At 40.6% G+C, this 27,422-nt stretch overlaps 1 protein-coding gene across 1 annotated transcript; it reads left to right on the forward strand.

Annotated features, from left to right (window-relative positions):
• The first annotated feature begins 2,077 nt into the window (after window positions 1-2,077).
• On the forward strand, window positions 2,078-26,113 carry PLAC8L1 (PLAC8 like 1). The gene is made up of 4 exons (XM_027081723.1): window positions 2,078-2,253; window positions 7,202-7,338; window positions 24,453-24,589; window positions 25,927-26,113. The coding sequence occupies exons 1-4, from the start codon at window positions 2,129-2,131 to the stop codon at window positions 26,065-26,067; spliced, it is 540 nt and encodes a 179-aa protein (XP_026937524.1). The 5' UTR covers window positions 2,078-2,128; the 3' UTR covers window positions 26,068-26,113.
• Window positions 26,114-27,422: the final 1,309 nt, after the last annotated feature.

The following is a 27,422-nucleotide window of genomic DNA, read 5'->3' on the forward strand; positions in this document are numbered from 1 at the left end:
CTGATGGCTTTCAAGTACGAGTTTTTAAAGGCAACATTTGGGGTGAGGGTTGTAGCTCCTGGACTTTCTTTTGATTGGTTGGTGGTGAGGTAACAGGCTAATGTTTTGGGAATCTTAATCATCAACTTTCTGGTTCCAGCTAGTCTGAGGTTTCTGTGCTTATGGTCAGCAGATCGTCACCATCTTCTTCCAGGTTGGGGGTCTTAGTTTCTGCAGAACAACTCGAAGATATGCATCAGATTGTGTGTATATCCCTTTAGGAGGAGCTCGGCCTCTGTTTTATTGCTGAACTATTTGCTTTTCCTTTATTTTTGCATTCCATCACTTCCCTAATTAGTAATTGCCTTAGTCTTAGCCCTTTAGAACTTAGGGGGAAGGCCTAGGAGACTAAAGCCATTTTCTACAAATAAGAAACAGGGAACATGGAGGGACTTTTGTACCTGAGAGGGCCCTGCAAGGTCCTGCTCGACTTCACTCTCCCCTTTTCTTTGATACTACTCAGTCCTGAGGGGAGGAGGGGCTGGACAAGAAAGAGAAAGTTTTGGATAGAGTGGTTAATCATAAACTCATCAGGGGACTCTGTTTCAGGGGACTGGGTTTCAGTTACCATTTCTTTTCCATAAATAGTTGTCATTCTTCTATAAAGAAGAACATTTCTTTTTCTTCTTTCTCTTTTTCATTTATTTTTAGGTGAAAGAGCTGTGTGGCATGTGGATTGGTCACTTCATACAATAGATGTTTGATTAGAAAAGTTGGCACAAATGAAATTTTAAAATACGGAATCAGCTTACATGTGCAATGGTTGCTCATTCTTCAAAGGAATCTTATTGTAAATCTTTTTGCAAAGCTAGTAATCACTTAATTTCTGTTATTCTTATAAACTTGAATTTTCATATATAGCACATTTATTCAACAACTTATTGAGTGCTTATTAATAGTGTTTCAAACACTGTGTTAAGCACTTGGAATAGAGTGGTAAGCAGAAGAAACATGGCTGTCCTTCATGTGGGATGCATCCTTACAGTTAAGAAGACAATGAGAGTTGTCCAGAACCTAGTGAGTGAAGGCAATTATGAAGCTGTATCTGAAGGATCTTGATTTGGGTGGTATTATATAGGCTCTTGCTAACAACCCTGTTCAAGTAAATGCTTTGAAGTTCAGAACCGTAAACAATCATTCTCTATGGGTCTGATGAGAATATATAGTAGAGTTGGCAATTTCCGCCTGTTGTCTTTCTAGTATAAATAACATTGAATTTTTATTACAGACCCCTCCCCTCAATGTGCAATTTTCTCTAATTTTATTCCTCTAGGAACATTTTCCTAGTGTTTCTGGTGTCCGTGCCTCTATAAGACATGCTCTAGAGACATAATTCAGAGGCTCCTAAGACCCTGAAGATTCAGAGCAGTAGGGAGGCGATCACCAGCCAAACCCTGCTTTGTTCACCAGATTCCATTTGGGCTGTGTAGGGAAGAAGTAGCAACACTTTCCCGGCATGCTCAATGAAGTCCATGGAAGAGTAGGAGATTTCTAAAAGTTGTAAAAATCCTTAGAGACTTGGGACAACTTAGCGTAGCTTAAACTTTAGGAAACCATCTTTTATTACGTGGTCTCAAGCACGATATCTGTGCTGCAAGACCTTTCTTTCTGTCTCTGTTTTCAGGTTATTTGTGGGACTCATACCCTCTTGCTGAATTGGACCAGCAGCCCTGGGGATGATGAGAGGCCCCCACTACTTCTCAGTTACAAGGCATGGCGGAAATCTGTAGCCTTTTGAGTCCCCTAAGGAAAGGTCAAGTGACACTTAGCTAGATACATGTTTGCTAGAGTTATCTCTTAAAGCAAAGGGATTTTTCCACCAAAGAGTAGTTTTCTTTTTATTTAACTTACACTATTATCTTCAGCAGTATCTCCCTTCAGGTTAGTAAGACGGACATGCCCACAGTTAACTGTGTACCTGTCTTTAAAGAAATAAGATGTCTGCCAGTTACAGTGCTATGACCTCAGGTTCCAGAATATCAAGGCAACATTCTTTAGATGTTTCATTTTGGATTGAACCTAAGTTTAGAATCAGCTTATTGTTGAAGGGAAAAGGACATCCCAAGTGACAAGAAAATACCTATTAACTATGAATTGGTTTGGAAATTACTTCTCTGAGTTTCCTGAGGATATTTCCTTCCTCAACACACACTCACCTCTATTGCTTTCACTCATATCATCTGAAGATGAACAACATTTTATTTCCAGCTTGAGGTAGGGAGTAGGGTGATTTTACCCCCGGCTTTTGCTCTTTGGTTGGAATATCAAATCAATATCCTCCTATAAGGAGCCAGGAAAAGGAAAACTGGGCTCAGGAAGAAAGCTGCTATCAATGTGTGCTTGAAAAGGAGGCAACTGATTATTTCCTTCTGGCCTTGCTTGGCTGGTGAAAAGAGAAGAGCTGGCTTGGATGGAAAGGTGTCTCTATTCTTAACTGAAAATGTTGCACCCTGACCAAGTGAAACTTTATTTCTGGTGGCTGCCATTAATTTCCACCCTTTTGAAACCAAAACTCAAAAGAGTTTTGACTTCAGTTAAGAGTTTGAAATGGTTCATCAAGGAGGCCTCAGTGGAAGGCAGAACAAACTCTTAGTACTGCAAGTTTCATTAAAGTAGAGGGTGACATGAAACCCCCCCAGGCTGAAGCACCAGGTGTGTGGGAACATGCAGTGGGGAATGTGTTTAGCTGCTAGAAGAGGTGAAGGTTAGGGTAAGGCTGAAAAAGGGGAAGGCTGTGTGTCCCATCCGTTGTTTGGTAGGAGCTGATAACTAGAATGACTGCGGTGAGTCCTCTGCCTCCCACCAGTTGAAGCCTCTCTCTGCTTCTCTCCTTTATGGTGACCAACCCTCTTGGTTTGTCTGGAACTGTTCTAATTTTAACACTGAAAGTTTTCCATCCTGGAAAATCCCTTAGGCCAGGGCAAACTGGGATGATTAGTCACCCTGATTGAATTTTAAGGTATTTGGGTAGCACATATGACAACTGAGAAACTGCCCCCAATCTCCTCCCTCTGTTCTTCGTTTCTGAGAAAAGTGTTCAGGATGCCCTAGGGTATGTGCAAGATCCTTAATTTAAATAATAACGGTAGCTGCCATCAACTGCATGCCTACTATATGCCAAGTACATAATCTTGTTTAATCCTCAGGGCGACTATGGAGGCCCGATAGTTTAAGTCCAATTTTATGGAAGAGACCAGAGCTGAGGACTGGGACAAGTTGTATTTTACAGGGTCAAACAACTAGAATGCAGCTGAGCCACATTTGTACTTCAGTGTGCCTGAATCGAAGCTCTGTCCTCTTTACACTAAATGAAGAAGTTGCTGAATTTGATGGCAAATGGATAGCTACTCTGGTTTAGAAACTGTGTGACCATCAGCTTCACCCACTGCTTCCAAACTCATTCTTATTACTGGTAGTGTAAGATTCTGTCTATCTAGAGTAATATACAGAGCTAAAAGCTATGTAGGAAGCTGCAATAGCTACTTTAGTCTGACACCTGTAGCAGCCCCTGAATAATTATTCAGTTCTTAAAGGAACTACTAAGTGCCTGGCACATAGCAGGTACTCAGTGAAGGGTAGCTGTGCTTGTTATTTTAATTTTGACACGTGAGCTATAATCTTGAACTGAAATGTTTTAGCTAATGAATGCCAATTCAAACATTTTAATATAAAAATCACCAAAGATTCAGAGTATTAAGGAAAGAAAATAATACAGTTCTTGAGTTCAAAATTAGGCAAACACACACACAAAAACCCCTTTTTTTCCCCCACCAAGGAAAAGCTACCCTCTTAGTTATTTGATTTGCAATAGCTAGAGGACAGGCTTCCTTGCCATAATAGGCGTTACACATATAATGCTGAGATAGAAGCAGAAAATTCTCTTCTAGGGCTCCAAGCTATAAGTGCGTTTCAGGGGAAAATCTAATCTAGGGGCTCAGCGCTAAGAAACTCCTTTACTAAAATTGCTGGAAACTCTTAGTGTAATAATGGAAGTCCCAGCTTGCAGGGATCACGTTGAGAGGTAAATGCTCTGGGTTATGTGGAGGCATGCAAGAAGATTTTAGGCTACTCTCAATAAAAACTCTTGATGTTTTTATGTAATCAATTCACACCTGAGACTTGTGCCTTTACTAGAGAATGAAACATGGTTAAGGTCACATAATCTGTAGCTAGATTTGAGGAGGACTCAGATATAATGGAAGAGATGTGTGAATTGAGTTTAATCCAATTCAACAGTTGTTGTGCACCCACTAGTTTTCAAGGAGTGCACTGGATTCTGGGGATACAGGGAGAAGCAGCAGGTGCCCCCTGACCTCAAGGAGTTCACATGGAAGTAGAGGAGAGAAGATATGTATAGAGGTAGTTTCTTCAGGACCAATCTGAAGTCTTCATAGGTGTCTTAGTCTGCCCAGAATTTCATAAAAAAATACCACAGACTGTGTAGCTTACGGAAGAGCTACTTATTTTCTCACAGTTCTGGAGGCTGGAAGTCCAAAATCAGGGTGCCATCATGGTCCAGTTCTGGTGAGGACTCTTCTTGGTTTGCAGCCTTCTCTCTGAGTGTTTACATGGCCTTTCCCTTCTTATAAGGCCAGCAGTACTATTGGACCAGGATCCTACCCCTGTTCTTTATTTAACCTTAATTATCTCCTTGAAGCCCTACCTCCAAATACAGTCACATTGGGAGCTAGATCTTCAGCATATGAATTTGGGGAGACACAATTCAATCCATAGCAGTAAGCTTTAGCCCACTTCATAGCAAATATATTAACATGTACCCATACCTATGTTATATCCTTTTTCTTTTCTGTATACTAAGTGAAAGGATTTTAATAATTTTGCTTTTGAAATTATTTGGCTTTGAGTAATTTAATTTATGATTAGCTGTTGCTTCTCAGCAGTCATTCATTCTTGGATTTTTTTTTTTTTTTTTTTGCAAAATAAGAGAATTGTAATTTGTTTTCAAATATAATAAAATATGTGTGAATTCCAAATTGGACATTCATGTGACAGGTATCATGCTAGGTTTTTAATTGAGCATTAACTAATTTCAACTTTGCAGTTTTTTTGTTTTGTTTTGTTTTGTTTTGCGGTACGCGGGCCTCTCACTGTTGTGGCCTCTCCTGTTGTGGAGCACAGGCTCTGGACGCACAGGCTTAGCGGCCATGGCTCACGGGCCCAGCCGCTCCGCGGCATGTGGGATTTTCCGGACCGGGGCATGAACCCGCGTCCCCTGCATCGGCAGGCGGACTCTCAACCACTGTGCCACTAGGGAAGCCCCAACTTTGCAGTTTTTATATTTTGTAGCCAATACTTTTTTCCAGGTCTCAAACGCTTTGATAGGTTCTTGAAAAGCTTGTTAGACCCTACATATTGTCTATAATGCCGAATGGATAGAAGGGTGGGGATGTTTCATAGCTCTACTTTCACACTTCTAGATAGGTCACTCCCAACTCTACTCGCTCTTCCAAGCTCTTGTGCAGCATTCCCAGCTGTTGGCTGGGATGCCCCTCATGTCTCACTGGCACTGTAGATTGGCTGTGCTCCCAGCATCCTCTTCCCTTCTGCCTTACCTCCTATTTTCCTTGCCATCTCTGTTATATTGACATCGCCACCTACCTGGTAGGAGGTGCAGAAGCCATTGCAGTGATCATCAGTGGTCTCCAAGTCCACCTGTATCAGGTTTCAGGCTGTTATCAGGATGACTACGTGGGCATTGCCTGGGAACTTTATTATGGACACTGATTTCTATACCTCATCCCTGGAGTCCTGTACAGTGGTCTGGGGTGAGGCTTGGGAATTTGTTTTTTTAACAAGCCAATGTGCTGTCAGCTTTGGGAGGGTGTGGGTAGTATTGGTGGAATGAAAGAGAGATGTGATCATAATAACAAGAACAGTGCTCCCCATATTATGATAACTTGAAATCCCATTGGATTTAATGTCCCAAATCAGAGGTTCTCAAAGGGCTCCACAGCCGTTTGCAAGATGCCCACAGGGTGTTGCCTTAAGGATGCTCAGGAGTATTCTACTCTGGCCTCTAGGTTTTGTGTCCCAGGTGTCCCAGGTGCAGAACTTTGGTGACTATTACTGTTAACAACAGCTGTTACAGGAAGAAATTCTGCTGTCTTTTTATTTTCTCTCAAGTATGAGGCAAGCTCTTTATTTCCTCATAACACATCAGAGACCAGGTACAAAACTCTTAATGAAGCTTGCTAAAAGGGTAGCCCCAAACAGAATAACTGCTACTATGTACAGGCTGAGACTCATTCTCGGGCCCCTCTATCCCACTCTTGACATGCCCCTTCCATGAGGCTAGATAACAGCGTACCCTTCACTATAGGACTCACTCCAGGTATCCCCAGGCAAAACTAACTAACTTTCAGCCCCAGAAAGAGAAGGAAGTTTTTTTCTCACCTCACTTTTGAAGCCCACCCCCTGGGCCTGTATTTCTATATCAGAATGACTGAGTGGAATATCTATGCCCTTCAGGGAAAATCGAACCAGAGTTGTACTATGTGGCTGCACGAGGACAACCATATAGTGGTTTGATATCAAGATATATTCTGAAGTCTGGGTTATTCATTTAAATGATACTACCTGTCCCACTTTAGTAGCCTCGTCCAGATTTAGATGTACCATTCAGTCCAATTCCTTATTTGTCTTTTCAACACAGTTTCAAAATCCTTGCATACAGCCTCACTCAGGGTCACATTGTTACACAGGCTGTGTGCACAATAAACAAGTTACCTGTCCTTCAGTCCACATAATAACCCTGTGAGGTAGTTTTTTCATCTTAAATTTGAACAAACAAAACAGAGGTTAAGCCACTTAACCAAGGTCAGGCTTCCAGGAAGTGGCATGCTGGGGCTTTGTTTGTGAATTTATTATTAAACACTGAGAAACACTGAGGAAGTAGACTGGACATTGAGTCTGAGTGACAGAACTTGGAATAATAATGCCACTAATAGAAATGGGGCAAAAAATCAGAGGAGGTACGATGGAGGAGGAGGGAGGGAGATGGTGAAGTCAGCTTGGGCTCTGAAATAAGAGCCACTGGGCATCACTGGGTCCCTGTCTCTTTATCACTGTGTCTTGGCTTGATGATTATCCTTCTGAACCATCTTCTTTGTTTCCAAGTTAATCACCATCCTTGACTCTCCAGGAGCCATGCACCAGCCCAGGCTGTGGTGAAGCAGCCTGTCCGGGGAGCCAGTGGCAGGACCACAGTCACAAAGATTGTCCAGACTGGTGGGGACTGGAGCACCGGCCTCTTCAGTGTCTGCAGAGATAGGAGAATTTGTATGTTTTTTCTCTTCCTTTAAGTTCTCCTTTACTATTTTCTTTCCTAAAACACCAGTGGGTAGAAAAGCTGCGTCAGGCACAAGGACAGAAATTAAATGGTTTCAGACTAACTAGACTAATAGTCTAGTGACTCAAATACACTCCTTGGCAGGAAGGATCTTGCTTTTCAGGGATGTGGATGTTTTTATAAAATAAGTGATGACTTCAAAGGTTTTTTTAAATGACAAAATCCATTGCATGTAAAGACACACAAAATGGGCTCCCTTATCTGCAGCTGATGGAGTATAAATTGGTACAAGCTTCCCAGTGAATGGTTAGTAACACCTATAAAAAGGGCCTCAAGTGTTATGTAGCCTTCGACCCAGTAATTACAGTTTTAGGCATTTAGTCGAAGGAAATAAATCATGTGCAAAGATTTAGCAGCATCATTAAATTGTTGCAGCGTTGGTTATTGTAGCAACAATCTGGAACAACCTAAATGTTCAGTGGGGGCTTCAATACAATGAATTATACAGCCATGAAAAGTCATATTGTAGAATAATACTTCCTGAGATGGAAAAATGTTGGGATACAATTTTAAGTTAAAGAATCAGATTGTAAAACCATGTACATTAGACATTAATTTGGGGGAATATTTAGAAAAATATCTGGAAGGATATAAATACAAATGTTTACAGCAAGTGTCTCCAGACGGTACGCTAATGAATAATTTTTCTTTTTGCTTATCTCTAGTATTTCTGTGAGGAAAGTATAGTACTTTCCTCACAGAATAGTGAGGAAGACCAGTCATTGAATAAGACCAATCATAAAAAGATGCTCCCTTTGTTTTTTTTAAAATTAAGTTTTATTGGAGTATAGTTGTTTTACAATGTTGTGTTAGTTTCTGCTGTACAGCAAAGTGAATCAGCTATACGTGTACATGTATCCCCTCTTTTCTGGATTTCCTTTCTGTTTAGGTCACTGCAGGGCATTGAGTAGAGTTCCCCATGCTATACAGTAAGTTCTTATTAGTTATCTATTTTATACATAGTATCAATAGTGTATATATGTCAATCCCAGTCTCCCAATGCATCCCTTCCTCCCTCCCCGCCTTGTATCCATATGACTATTCTCTATGTCTGTGTCTCTATTTCTGCTTTGCAACTAAATTCATCTGTATCATTTTTCTAGATTCCACATATAAGTGATGTTATATGATATTTGTTTTTCTGACTTCACTCTGTATGAGTCTCTAGGTCTATGCACATCTCTGCAAATTGCACAATTTTCATTCCTTTTTATTATGGCTGAGTAGTATTCCAATGTATATATGTACCACATCTTCTTTATCCATTCTTCTGTTGATGGGCATTTAGGTTGAATAGCTCCCTTTGTTGATTGAAATCTTTTCAGACACTGGTTTAGATGTAAAGAAGTACCAACAACACTGCCCTCTAGCTGCATGATTTTCCACTGGGTTTGAAGTTCAAAGCACATTGATTCTATTTTTACCTTAGGACATTCTGACCCATCTCTGGTACCACATGTCAGTATCCTTTTCCAGGACCTGATGTTCTTGCCCTAGGGAGTAACTCGGTCACAGAATCTTTTTTTTTTTTTTTTTTTTGCCAGGGGTGGGGCGTGGGGGGCTGTCCTTTTTGATGGATGAGGGCCAGTCTCTTAAGTTCAACAGACTCTGGATCCGCTATTTTTGAAGAATATGGCTCCCCCGCCCTTTAGAGGGTCTGGCAAGACCTGGATTTATCCTAAAGCCTCACAAGATGGATCAACCAGAGAGCTCTGAGCTGCTACCTGATCCACGTCCTTATTCAGCTGAGTCTTGGCTAAGGCAGAAACTCTAACAAAATTTTTGGTGCTCTGATCATCCAAGCCTGAGCCTTCACTGTTTGCCTGGGCCTCACAGAGAAGAGACCGCCCAGCACCAAACACTACCCTCCATCGCTGTCCCTTTGACCATCTGACCCAGAGCTCAGCAGATTTCTTCCTGCCACAGCTACCCATGTGTACTTCTGACCAGACAATTATGGCAGCTGTTCTCTGAATCACTCAGGATTCTTCCTGGTTCTTGTCCACATTCTCTGACTTTGGTTGTCACCCAGTACTGTGGTACAGAGAAGGCAGAATAGCCACGTGGAGATGTGGAGACCTAGCCCCAGTTTGGGGAGTGGACCATTTTCCCTTCATAGCTTATAGTTCGTGGTTGGAGGGGTGAGGGTATCAGTGCATTTCCAAGTAGAGCAAAGCCTGGAACATAATGTAGTGGTTAGGAGAGCACATTTGTATTGGATATAGACCTTGCCTTGAATCTTAACTCTGCCTCTTACTGGCCATTTGACCTTGAACAAATTCTCAGGGCCTTCATTTTTCCAGCTCTGAAATGGGGGTAAATAAAGGTGCCCACCTTAAAGATTGTCAAGATGAAAGCAGATAATGCACAGAACCCGCTCTAGAACACTGGCTTGGAACATAACTGGATCAGAGTTTTTTTTGGTTGCATGCTATATATTGGGTTAAATAGTGTCCCCTCAAAATTCATGTCCACCTGGAGCCTCTGAATGTGACCTTATTTGGAAATTGGTTCTTTGCATTGTTGTCAAGTTACAAAGAGGTTATAGTGGATTAGGGTGGGCCCTAAGCCAGTGGCTGGTGTTCTTGTAAGAAGAGGGAAATTTGGACGCACACACAGAAAAGATGGCCATGTGAAGACAGGCACAAATTAGAGTAATGCATCTATAAGCCATGGAATGCCAAGGATTGCCAGCAACCACCAAAAATTTGGAGAGAGGCATGGAACAGACTTTCCCCCAGAGCTTCCAGAAGGACGAAGCCTGCCAACACGCCAATTTCAGACTTCTAGCCTCCAGAATTCTCCAATGAGAGAATACTTTCTATTGTTTTAAGATGTCCAGTTTGTGGTATCTTGTTATGTCAGCCCTAGGAAATTAATACACAAGCAAACATAGGATTTCATTAGAAGGTTATGGGGTAGCTCACAAAATCAGGAAATCAACTAAAAGCTAAGCTTAGGAGGGACAAGATGCATTATCAGGAGATAGCTGAAAGTCTGGTCAACTCCAAACATTTTAATCCTTTTGCTTTCCTGTCTGAGAATTGCTGTTTCAGCAATGGAGCCCAATCTGCCTAGCCTAGGTCATGACTGCTGCTTGACTAGGCCAGGGCATTTTGAATGACAGTTCTCTTATTTCCCACAATAGGGAAGGGATAAATTCCTAAATTTACTATTGGGGTGTGTTACTATGAAAATTCCAAAAAATATACAATAATGCACGTAGTAAATCATAGGTATTAATGTCATTGTTGTTATAAATTTTTATTTTCCAGAGTGTTGAGAGCAAAGAGTAGAATCAGGAGACTTAGATTGGTTGCTGCCCAATCCCAAGAGTACCTAAAAAGTTGACCAAAGAAAGGACCACATGCCACCCCCTCAGCCTTAAACATTGTTTCACTGCTGAGTTCTGCGCTCCACCCCCATCAGTGTTCAGGAGACCAACCACACGGGTCTTCTGGGTCCCTGCTTGTCCATTGGAGAGCCCATTCTAGGGGCAAGAAGGAATGACATGTGGAGAATACAATATTCTTTACAGCTGGGTGTGATCTGTGGTGGAGAGGCCATGAATATACAGTACCGGCTGATCTCAAATGTACTGTGTCCTAATTGTTGTTCCCTGGATGGGCCTCCATTTTGTAACTGCTCATAGTATCTCTAAGCTAATGGTCTCACAAGAAAAAATTTATAGGCAGTATCAATTTATACACTGGTGATCTGCACCATGATTCCCAGGATGCAGCTGGAGTATGAGTGCTATGAGTCTTAGGTTTTTTTCCTTCCTTGTTTAAAAGGACTACTTCATCCACAAAGTTTTATTTTAATCACATCACTGTGACAATACTTGTGACAAACTTGGAAACAAAAGGGACATCTTCTTTCCATGACTGTTTCACGTCAGATTCCCATCTTGGGATAGTTTACCATTAAATGTTGAGAATTACTGCTACAATTTGTCATCCATTAAGCAAAGGGTACATTATGAAGAGTGATAATTTCCATTTATTTTTGACATTTTGCTTCTTCATTTAATTGCACTTCTGGTTTTTAAACTGCCTCCCTCTTCCCACCTCTGTGCTTTCTTCTGAATTCACACTGCCCTGGGATGAGAAAATGGGTGCTTTTGTGTCCTTTGAGGATGTGGTTTCTGAAAGCTCAGATGTGAAGCTGAAGCGGAGGTGAAATACGTGGCTGTGAAATGGCCTTGTGGGTGAAAGGCTGGCTGTTCCAGCTGGGGATGTTTGTGATGTTGCCCCAGAGGAGGTTTATGTGGAAGGTGTAATCAACACTGGTTTGTAATTCAGCCAGCCTTTACTGAGTTCCTACCTATGTATGGTCAAGTGATAGGCGCTACAGATATAATAGTGACTAAGACAGAGACGGTCTCTGAGAGTACATAGGCAATAAGCAAATAGACAAAATAATTGCAATGGTGCTGAGTGCTGTGGAGGAAGTAAACAAGGTGTTTTGAAAGGAAATTACAGGGGGCAAAGGATGGCCTCTCTGAGGAACTGACTTAAGCTGATACCTGAGAGATGGGAAAGAACCAGCCACTAAAATCACCTTTCCTGTGGAGGCACCACAAGCACCAGGCAGTAAAGGGCTTTGTGTGGACAAGAAGCCATCAGAGGCCCAACGTGGGTGGGGTGAAGCAGTCCAAGAATTTCTTTGGTTTTCTGGAAGAGGAAGGAGGCATGAAAAGGCCTCAGACTGGGATTCGTGTCCTTGAACTGTATCTTGGGTAAACTGTACACTGTACACTGCAGTCTGAAAGCAGGGACCACTGGTCCTGCTCACTGGGTCTTGCCCAGCGGAGCACCTGACCAATAGAAGGCGCTAATGAATATTTCCTGAACGACACATCTATGAATGAATTTTAACCTGTATTCTCACTTGCTTCCTTCTTTCCTGCACTTCACTGAAACAATCACAAAGACTTAGATTCAGAAGGGATATTGGGGTCAGCTGGTCTGGCCCCTCACCAGCTTGTCTAAGTCCCCTCTGTAGCAAGCCTGGTAAGGACCTGACAGCCTTGGCTTTCTGAACATTTCTGGAGAGGAGGGCTCCTCTCCCTTGGAGCCATCTCAGTGCTTTAAAAAAAAAAAAAAAGATTTTTAATAGGTTACCAGGTATGTGATGCAAAATTCAAAAGTACCTACCCCTTAGGTATATGAAAAGCAGCAACTCCATCCTTGCCCTCCTGCCCTGCCCAGTTCTCCTCAGAGGACACCACTCTTACCTGAGCCCCAATATAGTCTATATGCTTATAAATATATAAAAAATTTTAATGAAAATAGATTAATCTTTTTATTATAAAAGTATCATATAATCATGGTAAAAAAGAAAAATGCAAAAGGCTATAAAAGAAGAAAGCAGTATCCTGTAATCCCAGTGTCGTAGATATACATTGTTAATATTTTGGTATCTATCCTTCAAGATTTTTTCTGTATATGTGGTATATATAATTGACACAAATAATAGAATTGTAAACACACACAGTTCTGCATCTTTATTTTGTTTTAATTTAACAATATAGGTGACCATATTGTGCAGACCATATCAGCACTTCTGAAGCTAATATTTTAAATTGCTGCATAGATTCCATTGTATGAATGTACCATAATTTATTTATCCAAAAATTCTTATTTGTGGATCTTTACGTGGTTTCCAGACTTTTTGCTATTCAAACCAATGCTTTGTGAGTATTCTTGTATTGGTGCCATTTTGTATGTGCGTGAGTTACCTGTTGGACAATTGCTGAGGGTAAACCTACTGGTCAAGATAGTACGTACCTTTTTAAATCTTGATAGATGTTTCCAAATGGCTCTCCATTTAGAAGTTGTACTAATTTACACTCCCACCCACAATGTATGAGCATGCCCCATTCCTTATTTATTTATTTATCTATTTATTCTTGGCTGAGTTGGGTCTTCATTGCTGCATGTGGGCTTTCTCTAGTTGCAGTGAGTGGGGGCTACTCTTCCTTGCAGTGAGTGCATGGGCTTCTCATTGTGGTGGCTTCTCTTGTTGCGGAGCATGGGCTCTAGGCGCGCGGACTTCAGTAGTTGTGGCTCGTGGGCTTTAGAGTGCAGGCTCAGTAGTTGTGGTGCACGGGCTTAGTTGCTCCACAGCATGTGGGATCTTCCCCGACCAGGGCTCGAATCTGTGTCCACTGCATTGGCAGGCGGATTCATAACCACTGTGCCACCAGGGAAGCCCCACATTCCTTTTTTTTTTTTTTTTTTTTTGCGGTACATGGGGCTCTCACTCTTGTGGCCTCTCCCGTTGCAGAGCACAGGCTCCGGACGCTCAGGCTCAGCGGCCATGGCTCACGGGCCTAGCTGCTCCGTGGCATGTGGGATCTTCCCGGACTGGGGCACGAACCCGTGTCCCATGCATCGGCAGGCGGACTCTCAACCACTACGCCACCAGGGAAGCCCCCCACCATTCCTTTTTTAAGCATCTCTTATTGTTAGATTCTGCCTCTTTGTGATAATTGACCTGAAATGTGCCTTGCTGCAATTTCCACACACCTTTCCTACTTATGTTCTTTGGGGCTCCACACTGTGGTTTTGTGTAGCCTTCTTCTTTTTATCTCGACTCCCCCTGTGAGTTAGAGGGATGAATGATGAACCACATTCCATGCTTGAGGGTGGAGTTCATGTTAGAGAATAGGCCAGGAATGTTTAGGCTGTGGGAGCTGACATGACCACTAGGCCTTTGGGGGGAAGAGGAAGAGGCTGAATTTATGGCATGGATCTCTCTTGAGCCTGAGCTTCTTTTTTAAAAAAAGTACACACACATACACACACACACACACACACACACACGTACACACACATACTTGCATATATATATATTTTTTTTACTTCACAAATAACACATGAATATGTTCACTTTATTAAAGAAATGAAACATTACAGAAAAGGGAACCATGTCACTCTTTTTTATTAAATCAATTTGGAGTGTTTTCTTCCAGATCTTTTTCTCTGTATTTACATATGCATCTATTAGTAACATATACTATTGCTTTGTAACTTTTTAAACAAAGCATAAATGGTATTATGCTGTAATATCATCATGCAATTTGATTTTTTTAACTCAAAATATGTCTTAGAGATTTATCTCTGTTGGTACTTAATTGATCTTTCATTGCGTTCTTAATTATTCCCTAGTATGATCTGCACCATCATGGTTTATTTACATGTTTGTCTATTAATGTACTCTTGTTTTAAATTTGAAGCCACAAATAATGCTGCAGTGGATATCCTTGTACCGGCCTCTTTGTGTGCATGTGTAAGCATTACTCTAGGGTAGATGCTAACAAGTGGAGTTACTGAATCCCAGAGTATTTAAAATTTTATGAGATTCAGCCAAGTTGCTTTCCAAAGTGACTGTGCCAGTTTCCATCTCCATCAGTGTATGGAGCACCTATTTCTCTGTGGTGCCCCACAGCATTTGACATGCTCTAAAAACCTTAGAGTGTGGCCAGCCCTGAACCAAGATGGCAGAGTAGAAGGACGTGCTGTCACTCCCTCTTGTGAGAACACCAGAATCACAACTAGCTGCTGGACAATCATTGACAGGAAGACACTGGAACTCACCAAAAAAGATACCCCACATCCAAAGACAAAGGAAAAGCCACAATGAGATGGTAGGAGGGGCGCAATCACAGTAAAATCAAATCCCATAACTGGTGGCTGGGTGACTCACAGACTGGAGAACGCTTATACCATAGAAGTCCACCCACTGGAGTGAAGGTTCTGAGCCCCACATCAGGATTCTGAACCTGGGGGTCGAACAACGGGAGGAGGAATTCCTAGAGAATCAGGCTTTGAAGGCTAGTGGGATTTGACTGCAGGACTTCGACAGGACTGGGGGAAACAGAGACTCCACTCTTGGAGGGCACACACAAAGTAGTGTGCACATCGGGACCCAGGGGAAGGAGCAGTGATCTTAAGGGAGACTGAACCCAACCTAGCTGCTAGTGTTGGAGGGTCTCCTGCAGAGGCGGGGGTGGCTGTGGCTCACTGTGGGGACAAGGACACTGGCAGCAGAAGTTCTGGGAAGTACTCCTTGGTGTGAGCCCTCCCAGAGTCTGCCATTAGCCCCACCAAAGAGCCCAGGTAGGCTCCAGTGTTGGGTTACCTCAGGCCAAACAACCAACAGGGAGGGAACCCAGCCCCACCCATCAGCAGTCAAGTGGATTAAAGTTTTACTGAGCTCTGCCCACCAGAGCAACAGTCAGCTCTACCCACCACCAGTCCCTCCCATCAAGAAACTTGCACAAGCCTCTTAGGTAGCCTCATCCACCAGAGGGCAGACAGCAGAAGCAAGAAGAACTATAGTCCTACAGCCTGTGGAACAAAAACCACATTCACAGAAAGATAGACAAGATGAAAAGCAGAGGGCTATGTACCAGATGAAAGAACAAGATAAACCGCCAGAAAAACAACTAAATGAAGAGGACATAGGCAACCTCCCAGAAGGAGAATTCAGAATAATGATAGTGAAGATGATCCAGGACCTCGGAAAAAGAATGGAGGCAAAGATTGGGAAGATGCAAGAAATGTTTAACAAAGACCTAGAAGATTAAAGAACAAACAAACAGAGATGAACAATACAATAACTGAAATGAAAACTACACTAGAAGGAATCAATAGCATAATAACTGAGGCAGAAGACCTGATAAGTGACCTGGAAGACACAATGGTGGAATTCACTGCTGTGGAACAGAATAAAGAAAAAAGGATGAAAAGAAATGAAGACAGCCTTAAAGACCTCTGGGATAACATTAAATGAAACAACATTCGCATTAAAGGGGTCCCAGAAGGAGAAGAGAGAGAGAAAGGACCTGAGAAAATATTTGAAGAGATTATAGTCAAAAACTTCCCTAACATGGGAAAGGAAATAGCCACCCAAGTCCAGGAAATGCAGAGAGTCCCAGGCAGGATAAACCCAACGAGAAACATGCCGAGATACATAGTAATTTAATTGACAAAAATTAAAGACAAAAAAAATTATTAAAAGCAACAAGGGAAAAAAGACAAATAACATAAAAGGGAACTCCCATAAGGTTAACAGCTGATTCTCCGCAGAAAGTCTACAAGCCAGAGTGGAGTGGCACAATATATTTAAAGTGCTGAAAGGGAAGAACCTACAACCAACATTACTCTACCTGGCAAGGATCTCATCAGATTCGACAGAGAAATCAAAAGCTTTACAGACAAGCAAAAGGTAAGAGAATTCAGCACCACCAAACCAGCTCTACAACAAATGCTAAAGGAACTTCTCTAAGTGGGAAACACAAGAGAAGAAAAGGGCCTACAAAAGCAAACCCAAAACAATTAAGAAAATTGTCATAGGAACTTACATATCGATAATTACCTTAAACGTGAATGGATTAAATGCTCCAATCAAAAGACACAGGCTTGCTGAATGGATACAAAAACAAGACCCATATATATGCTGTCTACAAGAGACCCACTTCAGACCTAGGGACACATACAGACTGAAAGTTAGGGGACGGAAAAAGATATTCCATGCAAATGGAAATCAAAAGAAAGCTGGAGTAACAATACTCATATCAGATAAAATAGACTTTAAAATAAAGAATGTTACAAGAGACAAGGAAGGACACTACATAAGATCAAGGGATCAATCCAAGAAGAAGATATAACAATTTTAAATATATATGCACCCAACATAGGAGCACCTCAATACCTAAGGCAACTGCTAACAGCTCTAAAAGAGGAAATTGACAGTAACACAATAATAGTGGGGGACTTTAACACCTCACTTACACCAATGGACAGATCATCCAAAATGAAAATAAATAAGGAAACACAAGCTTTAAATGACACAACAGACCAGATAGATTTAATTGATATTTATAGGACATTCCATCCAAAAACAGCAGATTACATGTTCTTCTCAAGTGTGCACAGAACTTTCTCCAGGATAGATCACATCTTGGGTCACAAATCAAGCCTCAGTAAATTTAAGAAATTTGAAATCATATCAAGCATCTTTTCTGACCAAAACACTATTAGATTAGAAATGAATTACAGGAAAAAAAATGTAAAAAACACAAACACGTGTAGGCTAAACAATATGTTACTAAATAACCAAGAGATCCCTGAAGAAATCAAAGAGGAAATCAAAAAATACATAGAGACAAAAGACAATGAAAACACAGTGATCCAAAACCTATGGGGTGCAGCAAAAGCAGTTCTAAGAGGAAAGTTTATAGCTATACAAGCCTACCTCAAGAAACAAGAAAAATCTTAAATAAGCAATCTAACCTTACACCTAAAGGAGCTAAAGAAGAACAAACAAAACCCAAAGTTAGCAGAAGGAAAGAAATCATAAAGATCAGAGCAGAAATAAATGAAATAGAAACAAAGAAAACAATAACAACGATCAATAAAACTAAAAGCTGGTTCTTTGAGAAAATAAACAAAATTGATAAACTATTAGCCAGACTCATCAAGAAAAAGAGGGAGAGGACTCAAATCAATAAAATTAGAAATGAAAAAGAAGTTACAACAGACACTGCAGAAATACAAAGCATCCTAAGAGATTACTACAAGAAACTCTATGCCAATCAAATGGACAACCTGGAAGAAATGGACAAATTTTTCGGAAAGTATAACCTCAAAGACTGAACCAGGAAAAAATAGAAAATATGAACAGACCAATCACAGTAATGAAATTGAAACTGTGATTAAAAATCTTCCAACAAACAAAAGTCCAGGACCAGATGGCTTCACAGTTGAATTCTATCAAACATTTAGAGAAGAGCTGATATCCATCCTTCTCAAACTCTTCCAAAAAATTGCAGAGGAAGGAACACTCCCAAACTCATTCTATGAGGCCACCATCACCCTGATATCAAAACCAGACAAAGATACTACAAAAAAAGAAAATTACAGACCAATATCACTGATGAATATAGATGCAAAAATCCTCACCAAATACTAGCAAACAGAATCCAGCAACACATTAAAAGGATCATACACCATGATCAAGTGGGATTTATCCCAGGGATGCAAGGATTCTTCAATATGCGCAAATCAATGAATGTGATACACCGTATTAAGAAACTGAAGAAGAAAAACCATATGCTCATTTCAATAGATGCAGAAAAGCTTTTGACAAAGTTTAACACCCATTTATGATAAAAACTCTCCAGAACGTGGGCATAGCGGGAACCTACCTCAACATAATAAAAGCTATATATGACAAACCCACAGCAAACATCATTCTCAATGGTGAAAAACTGAAAGCATTTCCTCTAAGATCAGGAACAAGGCAAGGATGTCCACTCTCACCACTGTTATTCAACATAGTTTTGGCATTCCTAGCCACAGCAATCAGAGAAGAAAAAGAAATAAAAGGAATACAAATTGGAAAAGAAAAAGTAAAATTGTCACTGTTTGCAGGTGACTTGATACTATACATAGATAATCCTAAAGATGCCACCAGAAAACTACTAGAGCTAATCAATGAATTTGGTAAAGTTGCAGGATACAAAATTAATGCACAGAAATCTCTTGCATTCCTATACACTAATGATGAAAAATCTGAGAGAGAAATTAAGGAAACTCTCCCATTTACCATTGCAATAAAAAGAATAAAATACCTAGGAATAAACCTACCTAGGGAGACAATAGACCTGTATGCAGAAAATTATAAGACACTGATGAAAGAAATTAAAGATGATACCAACAAATGGAGAGGTAATCCATGTTCTTGGATTGGAAGAATCAACATTGTGAAAATGACTATACTACCCAAAGCAATCTACGGATTCAATGCAATCCCTATCAAATTACCAATGACATTTTTTACGGAACTGAAACAAAAAATCTTAAAAAATTTGTATGGAGACACAAAAGACCCCAAATAGCCAAAGCAGTGTTGAGGGAAATAAACAGAGCTGGAGGAATCAGACTCCCTGACTTCAGACCATATTACAAAGCTACAGTAATCAAGACAATATGGTACTGGTACAAAAACAGAAACAAAGATCAATGGAACAAGATAGAAAGCCCAGAGATAAACCCACGCACCTATGGTCAACTAATCTATGACAAAGGAGGCCAGGATATACAATGGAGAAAAGACAATCTCTTCAATAAGTGGTGTTGGGAAAACTGGACAGCTACATGTAAAAGAATGAAATTAGAACTGTCCCTAACACCATACACAAAAATAAACTCAAAGTGGATTAGAGACCTAAATGTAAGGCTGGACACTATAAAACTCTTAGAGGAAAACATAGGAAGAACGCTCTTTGACATAAATCACAGCAAGATCTTTTTTGATTCATCTCCTAGAGTAATGGAAATAAAACCAAAAATAAACAAATGGGACCTAATGAAACTTCAAAGCTTTTGCACAGCAAAGGAAACCATAAACAAGACGAAAAGACAACCCTCAGAATGGGAGAAAATATTTGCAAATGAATCAATGGACAAAGGATTAATCTCCAAAATTTATAAGCAGCTCACACAGCTCAATATTAAAAAAACAAACAACCCAGGCTTCCCTGGTGGCGCAGTGGTTGCGAGTCTGCCTGTTGATGCAGGGGACACGGGTTCGTGCCCCAGTCTGGGAAGATCCCGCATGCCACGGAGCGGCTGGGCCCGTGAGCAATGGCCACTGAGTCTGTGCGTCCGGAGCCTGTGCTCCGCAACGGGAGAGGCCACAACAGTGAGAGGCCCGCATACCGCAGGAAAAAACAAAAAAAACCGAATCCAAAAATGGGCAGAAGACCTAAATAGACATTTCTCCAAAGAAGACATACAGATGGCCAAGAAACACATGAAAAGCTGCTCAACATCACCAATGATTAGAGAAATGCAAATCAAAACTACAAGGAGGTATCACCTCACACCGGTTAGAATGGGCATCATCAGAAAATCTACAAACAACAAATGCTGGATAGGGTTTGGAGAAAAGGGAACCCTCTTGCACTGTTGGTGGGAATGTAAATTGATACAACCACTATGGAGAACAGTATGGAGGTTCCTTAAAAAACTAAAAATAGAATTACCATATGATCCAGCAATCCCACTACTGGGCATATACCCAAAGAAAACCATAATTCAAAGAGACACATGCACCCCAATGTTCATTGCAGCACTATTTACAATAGCCAGGTCATGGAAGTGACCTAAATGCCCATCGACAGACAAATGGATAAAGAAGATGTGGTACATATATACAATGGAATATTACTCAACCATAAAAAGGAACGAAATTGGGTCATTTTTTGAGACGTGGATGGATGTAGAGACTGTCATACAGAGTGAAGTAAGTCAGAAAGAGAAAAACAAATATCGTATATTAACACATATATGTGGAACCTAGAAAAATTGTACAGATGAACGGGTTTGCAGGGCAGAAATTGAGACACAGATGTAGAGAACAAACTTACGGACTCCGAGGCGGGTTAGCGGCAGGGGGGTGGTGGTGGTGGTGGTGGGATGAATTGGGCGATTGGGATTGACATGTATACACTGATATATAAAATTGATGACTAATAAGAACCTGCTGTATTAAAAAATAAATAAAACAAAATTCAAAAATAAAAAACACCTTAGAAAAATTTGGCATTCTTATAGGTAATAAATGGTTTCTGATCATCTTAGTATGCAATTCCCTGATTACTAACGACATTGAGCAGCTTTTCATGTTTTTTCTTGGTCATTTGTATTTGTTCTTTAACTGTTCATGTCTTGTGTTCATTTTCTTCTTCTGTTTAATCCTTGATATATTGATTTTCAGGAATTCTTTGTATGTTCTGGATACTTGTCCTTGGTCTGTGATTTATTTAGCGAAATTTCCTCCTAGAGCCCCCTCAAGACAAAGGATTCCATCATCCTACCCTTGTGCATCTCTTGTTGAGCACAGTGTTTATCCCACAGCACTCCATCTCGGTACACCTGACCCAAGGATCTTTCCTAAAGAAGTTGCATGATTTCAGACTCTCCACAGGAATAAATACCAAACAGTGGTAGTGAGGGCACTGTCTTAGAACACACAAGTCCACAATTGTTTGCTAATTAAATACATAAAACATGAGAACATTTGGGCATATGTGGTATGTGTAGTAGTTAAGACTTTGGAGCCAGACTACTTGAGTTCAAACGTGACCTCTGCCCCTTCTTAACAAATGTATGAACTTGGGCAAATTGTTTAAGTCCTCTGGGCATTAGTTTGCTCATCTGTAAAATGGACCTAATAATAGTAAATTTTATAGGATTGTTGTGAGAATTAAATGAGTTACTAAATGTAAAGTACTTTTAGCAGGGCTTGGCACATGGTGAAATCTGTATAAATATTATCTATTATATAATAAAACTTTGGCTTTTATAGTGTTTTTTTTTTATCATGTCTGACTTCTGTCCCAAGGTAATTGAATTTTGGGTGTGTTTCCTCAGTATCTAGTACTCCCTCATAATGAACACTTAGATAACCTGGATATACAAATGGAAAGGCTTAAAAATAAAATTAACAGCATGTGTTATATGAGTCATAAAAATAAGGTACAGGAGTTTCAGTGCACAAAACAACTTCTTTACAATATGCTTATTGAGGATGGTGGGCATTTCTCTCTGCCAGTTAAAGTGGTGCAGCTCAGGCAATTGGGTAAAGACAATTTATTACTCACTTAGCTTGCTAGCTTTATAATTATGCAACTTTTGATTAATTTTTTATCTGCAGGGATATACACTACAGTATTTTGTAATTCATGCATAAGTTTTGATTGATTTTTATGTGCCATGATTTCAAAGTCCCCTAATTCAGGGTTGCATACAGTATTACCACTCTGAACTCACTGCACGTTCATGGGCCATTTGCTGTCCTCTGACCTGTTTATACCAGTTGTCAGTGCTGAGTGGGACCTGCTGATCTCGCTAGGAGTAATGATTTTTTTAAAATGTGGGACAAAACATCCCAGACTTAATCAAGGATGAATTTAGTGTTTGCTTTGGGCCAAGTGATGCCTATAATACATGATTTCGTGATTTTCTTAAGATTCCTGACGAAATAGATGTTCTGTTTCTCAGATAGGCTGCTCCTTGTCCCCCTCTCCACTCCAGTCCTCATGCCCTCCATGCACATGTTCTACCTCACCTCTTATATGAAACTGGAGAAGTCCAGGCACATCCCTTGGAGGTTCTAAGATAAAACAGCATTCCTAGATTTCTGCTTCTTTGTCACTGAATTTGGGAGTGGAACTCTGCACTCCTCACTGTTGAAGAGGGAGGGAGGGATGAGGCAACAGAGACAGGTGTTTGACAAGGAATTCTTCTAGTATGCTAGTGACATGGCATGTAAGCCTTTGTGTCTGGTGAACTAGAAGGCTATGAACACTACCATTTCATACTCATTAGAATGGATAAAATAAAAAAGGCTGACAATTGCAAATGTTGGTGAGGATGTGGAACAACAAACTCTCATACATTGCTGGTGGGAGGGTAAAATGGTACAAATACTTTGGAGAACTCTTTGTAAATTTCTGGTAAAATTAAACGTAAATCTACCCCATGACCTAGCAATTCCATTTCCAGGAATCCACCCAAGTGAAATGAAAATATTTGTCCACGTAAAGACTTGTATATGAATATTCATAGTGCTTATTCATAATAGCAAAAAATGGAATAAACAGTGGGAGAGTGGACAATTTGTAGAACATTTATACATTGGTAATACTACTCAACAATAAAAGGAACAAACTGCAGATATACATAACAACATAGATGAATCTCAAGAAATGTGATGTTGAACAAAAGAAGTCAGATACAAAAGTAAACATGATTCCACTTATACGAAGTCCAAATCGAGGTAAAACTCATCTATGGGAATAGAAATCAGAATAGTGATATGTCTGGAGTGGGGGTGGGAGGACCGGGATTGTCTGGGAAGGGGCACATGGGAACTCCCTGGGGTGATGGCAGTGTTCTACACGTTTGGTTACGTGGGTGAATATGATTGTCAGAACTCATCCAACTGAACATTTATGATTTGTGCATTTTCTTGTTTATAAATTATGCCTCAATAACATTTATTGAATACATTTTTAAAGGTTATGGTTAGTTTTTTTGCTCTTTCATAGTTCAAATTGTTTGTATTCATCAAGGTTGTCATCTTTTGCAATGATATAGCATCTTAATCGTTTACTGGGGGTTCTTAACCTGTGGTCCAGTGATAGTTTTCAATGGATCCTTGAACCCCGTGAAACTGAATGCACAATTTTGCATGTCTGTGTTCATGTATTTTTCTCTCCCCTTCAGGAGCAAGTTCATAGCTATCACCATATTCTCAAAAGGTTCCGTGACCCAAAACGTATTTAAAAGAGAACCTCTGTGTTAATGGTTCATGCAGGATGTGTAGGAAACAATATCAGTAGTTAAAGATGAATGAATGAATAAATGACCAACTGTTTCCAGCTGATGTTCAAGGAACCAAGCCTCTACTAGTTTACAGATTAAAACTGGCAGATGTCAGTGGCTCCATGCAACTGCAAACATTAGAGAAACCTTCTGGCCTGAGAAATAGAATAAAGTCCTTATAAGAATAGCAGGCAGAATCAGTGTACCATATAAGAGCTTTCAATCACATTTATAGAAGAAGACGCCTGCTGTTCAAAAGTATCTTATACTGTGTCTATTTTAAATATTGAAATTAGATAGATGAACATAAGAGAAGCAACAGTTATGTTTCAACTATAAAAAATTATCTAATGCTTTTCTCTTGACAGAAAAAACAGTTACTGTAGTGAACGTTATCAGAATTGTAGCAGGTTCAGCTTTGCCAGTGTTTAACAAAAGAAGACAATTTTGGTGTGGCTCAGTTATGGCAATTCTCATATAGTGAGTTTTGCAAATTGGTTATTCATTCTCAGTCCCTGATTGCAGGGGGACAATGCAGTATTAAATTGATGGCATAGGGCTATAAATGCTCTTTGTGATGTGAAGTTGCTCTAAGCACAACTGAGAACCTGAGCTTGCTTTTATGTGGTTATTGACAGGTTTCTGTGGTCTCATTTGTCCCATGTGTCTTGAGTGTGACATCGCCAGGCAGTATGGAGAGTGTTTTTGTTGGCCATTGTTACCTGGGTCCACCTTTGCACTAAGAATTGGCACCAGAGAGAGACATAGAATACGGGTAAGTGTGTTTGGATATATATGTGAAGCTAGATCTGTATGAGAACCTGGATGCCTTTCAAACCTGTGATTTTTTTAAAAAAATGAGGTGTGGGTGAGGATGCTTAAAAACACCACACTTAGTGGAATACTTTGAGAAAGGAAAGGGAAGAAATTTCTGATTTCATTTGTTACTAGGATGTATATTAACGAAAATGCCACCTTGTGAAGGGTATTTCCAAGGGGGACCTATTATAATGTAGATCGTTGACCACTTCTGTTTCTCTGTCTCTTATTACATCCAGAGAAGATGATAGGTAGAAGTGCACCAAATTTGGAGGATACACTTGGGATAATCTCACTTAAAATGTAGCCCATCAGCATATACAGAATTCACTTTGGGGGTTCCCTGGGGACCCTTCAAAGAGCCAATTTCCAGTGCAGCTGAGACTGAGGTACAATGAGAGATTGAGGACAGACATGTCATACCTACTAAGATGTGGACAGATAAAAAGGCATCTTTTTATTTTATTTGTTTTTTTATTGGAGTATAGTTGCTTTACACTGCTGTGTCAGTTTCTGCTGTACAGCAAAGTCAATCAGCCACACATATACATGTATCCCCTCTTTTTTGGATTTCCTTCCCATTTAGGTCACCACAGAGCACTGAGTAGAGTTCCCTCTGCTGTACAGTAGGTTCTCATTAGTTAAAGGCATCTTTTTATATATTCATGTGAAATGATCCCTAAGATATATTTTTAAGTGAACAAAAGAGTAAGGTGTATAAGTATGTAACAATTTACTTAAAAAGAATATATATATGTAGGTAAAATGTAATGTGTATATATCTGTATGTATCTATATATTTGCCTAGACATAGAATTTATCTGGAAGTGTATATAAGAACTACCAACAACGGTAGCCCCCTGACAGGTAACTGGGTGGCTGGTGAGAGCTGTAGAAGGGGGGGATTTACTTTTTACTTCCTATTCCTTCTTACTGTGGGAATTTTGGACCATGTGCATTTATTACTCCAAAAAAGTAAATAAAATAATTATAAACATTAAGTTCTAAGAGGAAATAAAAAGATGTTGACAGAGAATTTTCTGTCAGTGAGACAGTGGTTTCAGGTATGAAGTCTTGAGGGCAGGTCTCTGAATTGCAAGGATCGATTAGCAGTCGAGCTGCTTGGCACTTGGGTAACGTGGTGGAGTTGTGTCCCTGGGCGATGACTTCAGGGTGGTGTCGGATCTTGGGGGCAGTGGGTGGGATGGGCCATGAGGTAATACTGCGGAGGTTCCTGGGAAAGGGAACTGAATCTGTGCGATTGAGCCAGAACAGAGACCCGGTCTCCCCTAGGGCACGCTGTGCGAGGACTGGCTAGCAGTGCACTGCTGCTGGCCTTTTTCCATCTGCCAGGTGGCCCGGGAACTCAAGATGAGGACCTCCCAACTCTACGAAATCTATGCGGCCCCTTCGAATAATGAAAATCTTATCTGACAGAGCAAGAAATCTCCTCCTCACTTCCCCGCACCCTTCTCTCAAATCCCTCTTAGTAGAGAGATTGTTCTTAAGGTTTCACTGAAATAGTATGAAAATGAATGATTTCCCACTACTGTCTTTACTGTTGTCCTTTCTTTGCACGTACCCCCGATGAAGACTCTGTTATTTGTCTGAATTTGCTATCCCAGCCCAGCCATATTAGGCAGATTCGAGAGGTGAGTTTTTTACCCTCCGTCACCCTGCCTGGAGTTTTGGAAGGCTGCATTTTCCCCCATCTTCCCCTTTCACAAGAGATGTCTGGGAAGCTGGAAGAACTATTATATGGCTAAGCTAAGCCTCTTTTCCCAAAGTACCAATGATGGGGCAGAAGACGGTTTATTTTATTTTTTTATTATTTTTAAAAACTTTTATTGGATTATAGTTGATTTACAATGTTGGGTTAGTTTCAGGTGTACAGCAAAGTGAATCAGTTAGCACCTGGACTGGGCCCTAAATATCACTCTAATGCAGGAGCATTGTCCTTCCCTTGTCCTGACTCCTTCAGTCCTGACTGGCATAAAGGGGAAAGTCTTAGCTTGTTGCTGATCATGAACAGCTCTCCAGCATTTGTAAATTTTCAGCCCCAAATTCAAAGCCATAGGTGGGCCACTGTTACAGGTTGAACTATGCCCCCCCAACCCCTTCCCACAAAAGAGCTACTGAAATCCTAATTCCTCATATATGTGAATGTGACCTTATTTGGAAATAGTCTTGCAGATGTAATTAAGGTGAAGTCATTAGGGTGGGCCCTAATCCAACATGACTGCTGTCCTTACAAGAAGAGGAGAAGAGACACAGAGGTAGACACACAGAGGGAAGACAGCCATGTGAAGATGGAGGCAGAGATTGGGGTGATGCTGCCACAAACCAAGGAATGCCGGGGCTACCTGAAGCTGCAAGAGGCAAGGGAAGATCCTCTCCTAGAGGTTTTGGAGGGAGCACTACCCTGCCAGCATCTTGACTTTGGACTTCTGGCCTACAGAACTGTGAGAGAATAAGTTTCTGTTGTTTTAAGCCACCCAGTTTGTGGTACTTTGTTACCACAGCAGTCCTAGGAAACTAATTCACCAACCATCTACCATGGGAATAGAATACTTTTGTTCTTGTTAACATGGCAGCACAGAGCAATGCTGAGGAGCTTGGGGTCTGAAGCTGGACTGCCTCCTTCATTTACTAATTGTGTAACTACAGGAAAATTTGCTAATCTGTTAGTACCTCAGTTTCCTCCTCTGTAAAATGACAGTACTGTCCTCATAGGGTTGTGAGTATTTTAACAAGTCAAGACACTTAGCACAATGACTGGGAAGGAGCAA

The sequence above is a fragment of the Aethalodelphis obliquidens genome, unplaced genomic scaffold, assembly GCF_003676395.1.
Source record: "Aethalodelphis obliquidens isolate GAN/ISIS:26980383/991018 unplaced genomic scaffold, ASM367639v1 scaffold45, whole genome shotgun sequence".
NCBI classification, from domain to species: Eukaryota; Metazoa; Chordata; class Mammalia; order Artiodactyla; family Delphinidae; genus Aethalodelphis; species Aethalodelphis obliquidens.

What these genes read in the sequence shown, in the direction of transcription:
- PLAC8L1 (XM_027081723.1), top strand. Translation starts at nt 2,129, where the DNA reads ATGAATTGGTTTGGAAATTACTTCTCTGAGTTTCCTGAGGATATTTCC. An exon ending in CATTTTATTTCCAGCTTGAG is followed by an intron (nt 2,254 to 7,201) that starts GTAGGGAGTAGG and finishes TTGACTCTCCAG; the next exon opens with GAGCCATGCACCAGCCCAGG. An exon ending in GAGAGAGACATAGAATACGG is followed by an intron (nt 24,590 to 25,926) that starts GTAAGTGTGTTT and finishes GGTCTCCCCTAG; the next exon opens with GGCACGCTGTGCGAGGACTG.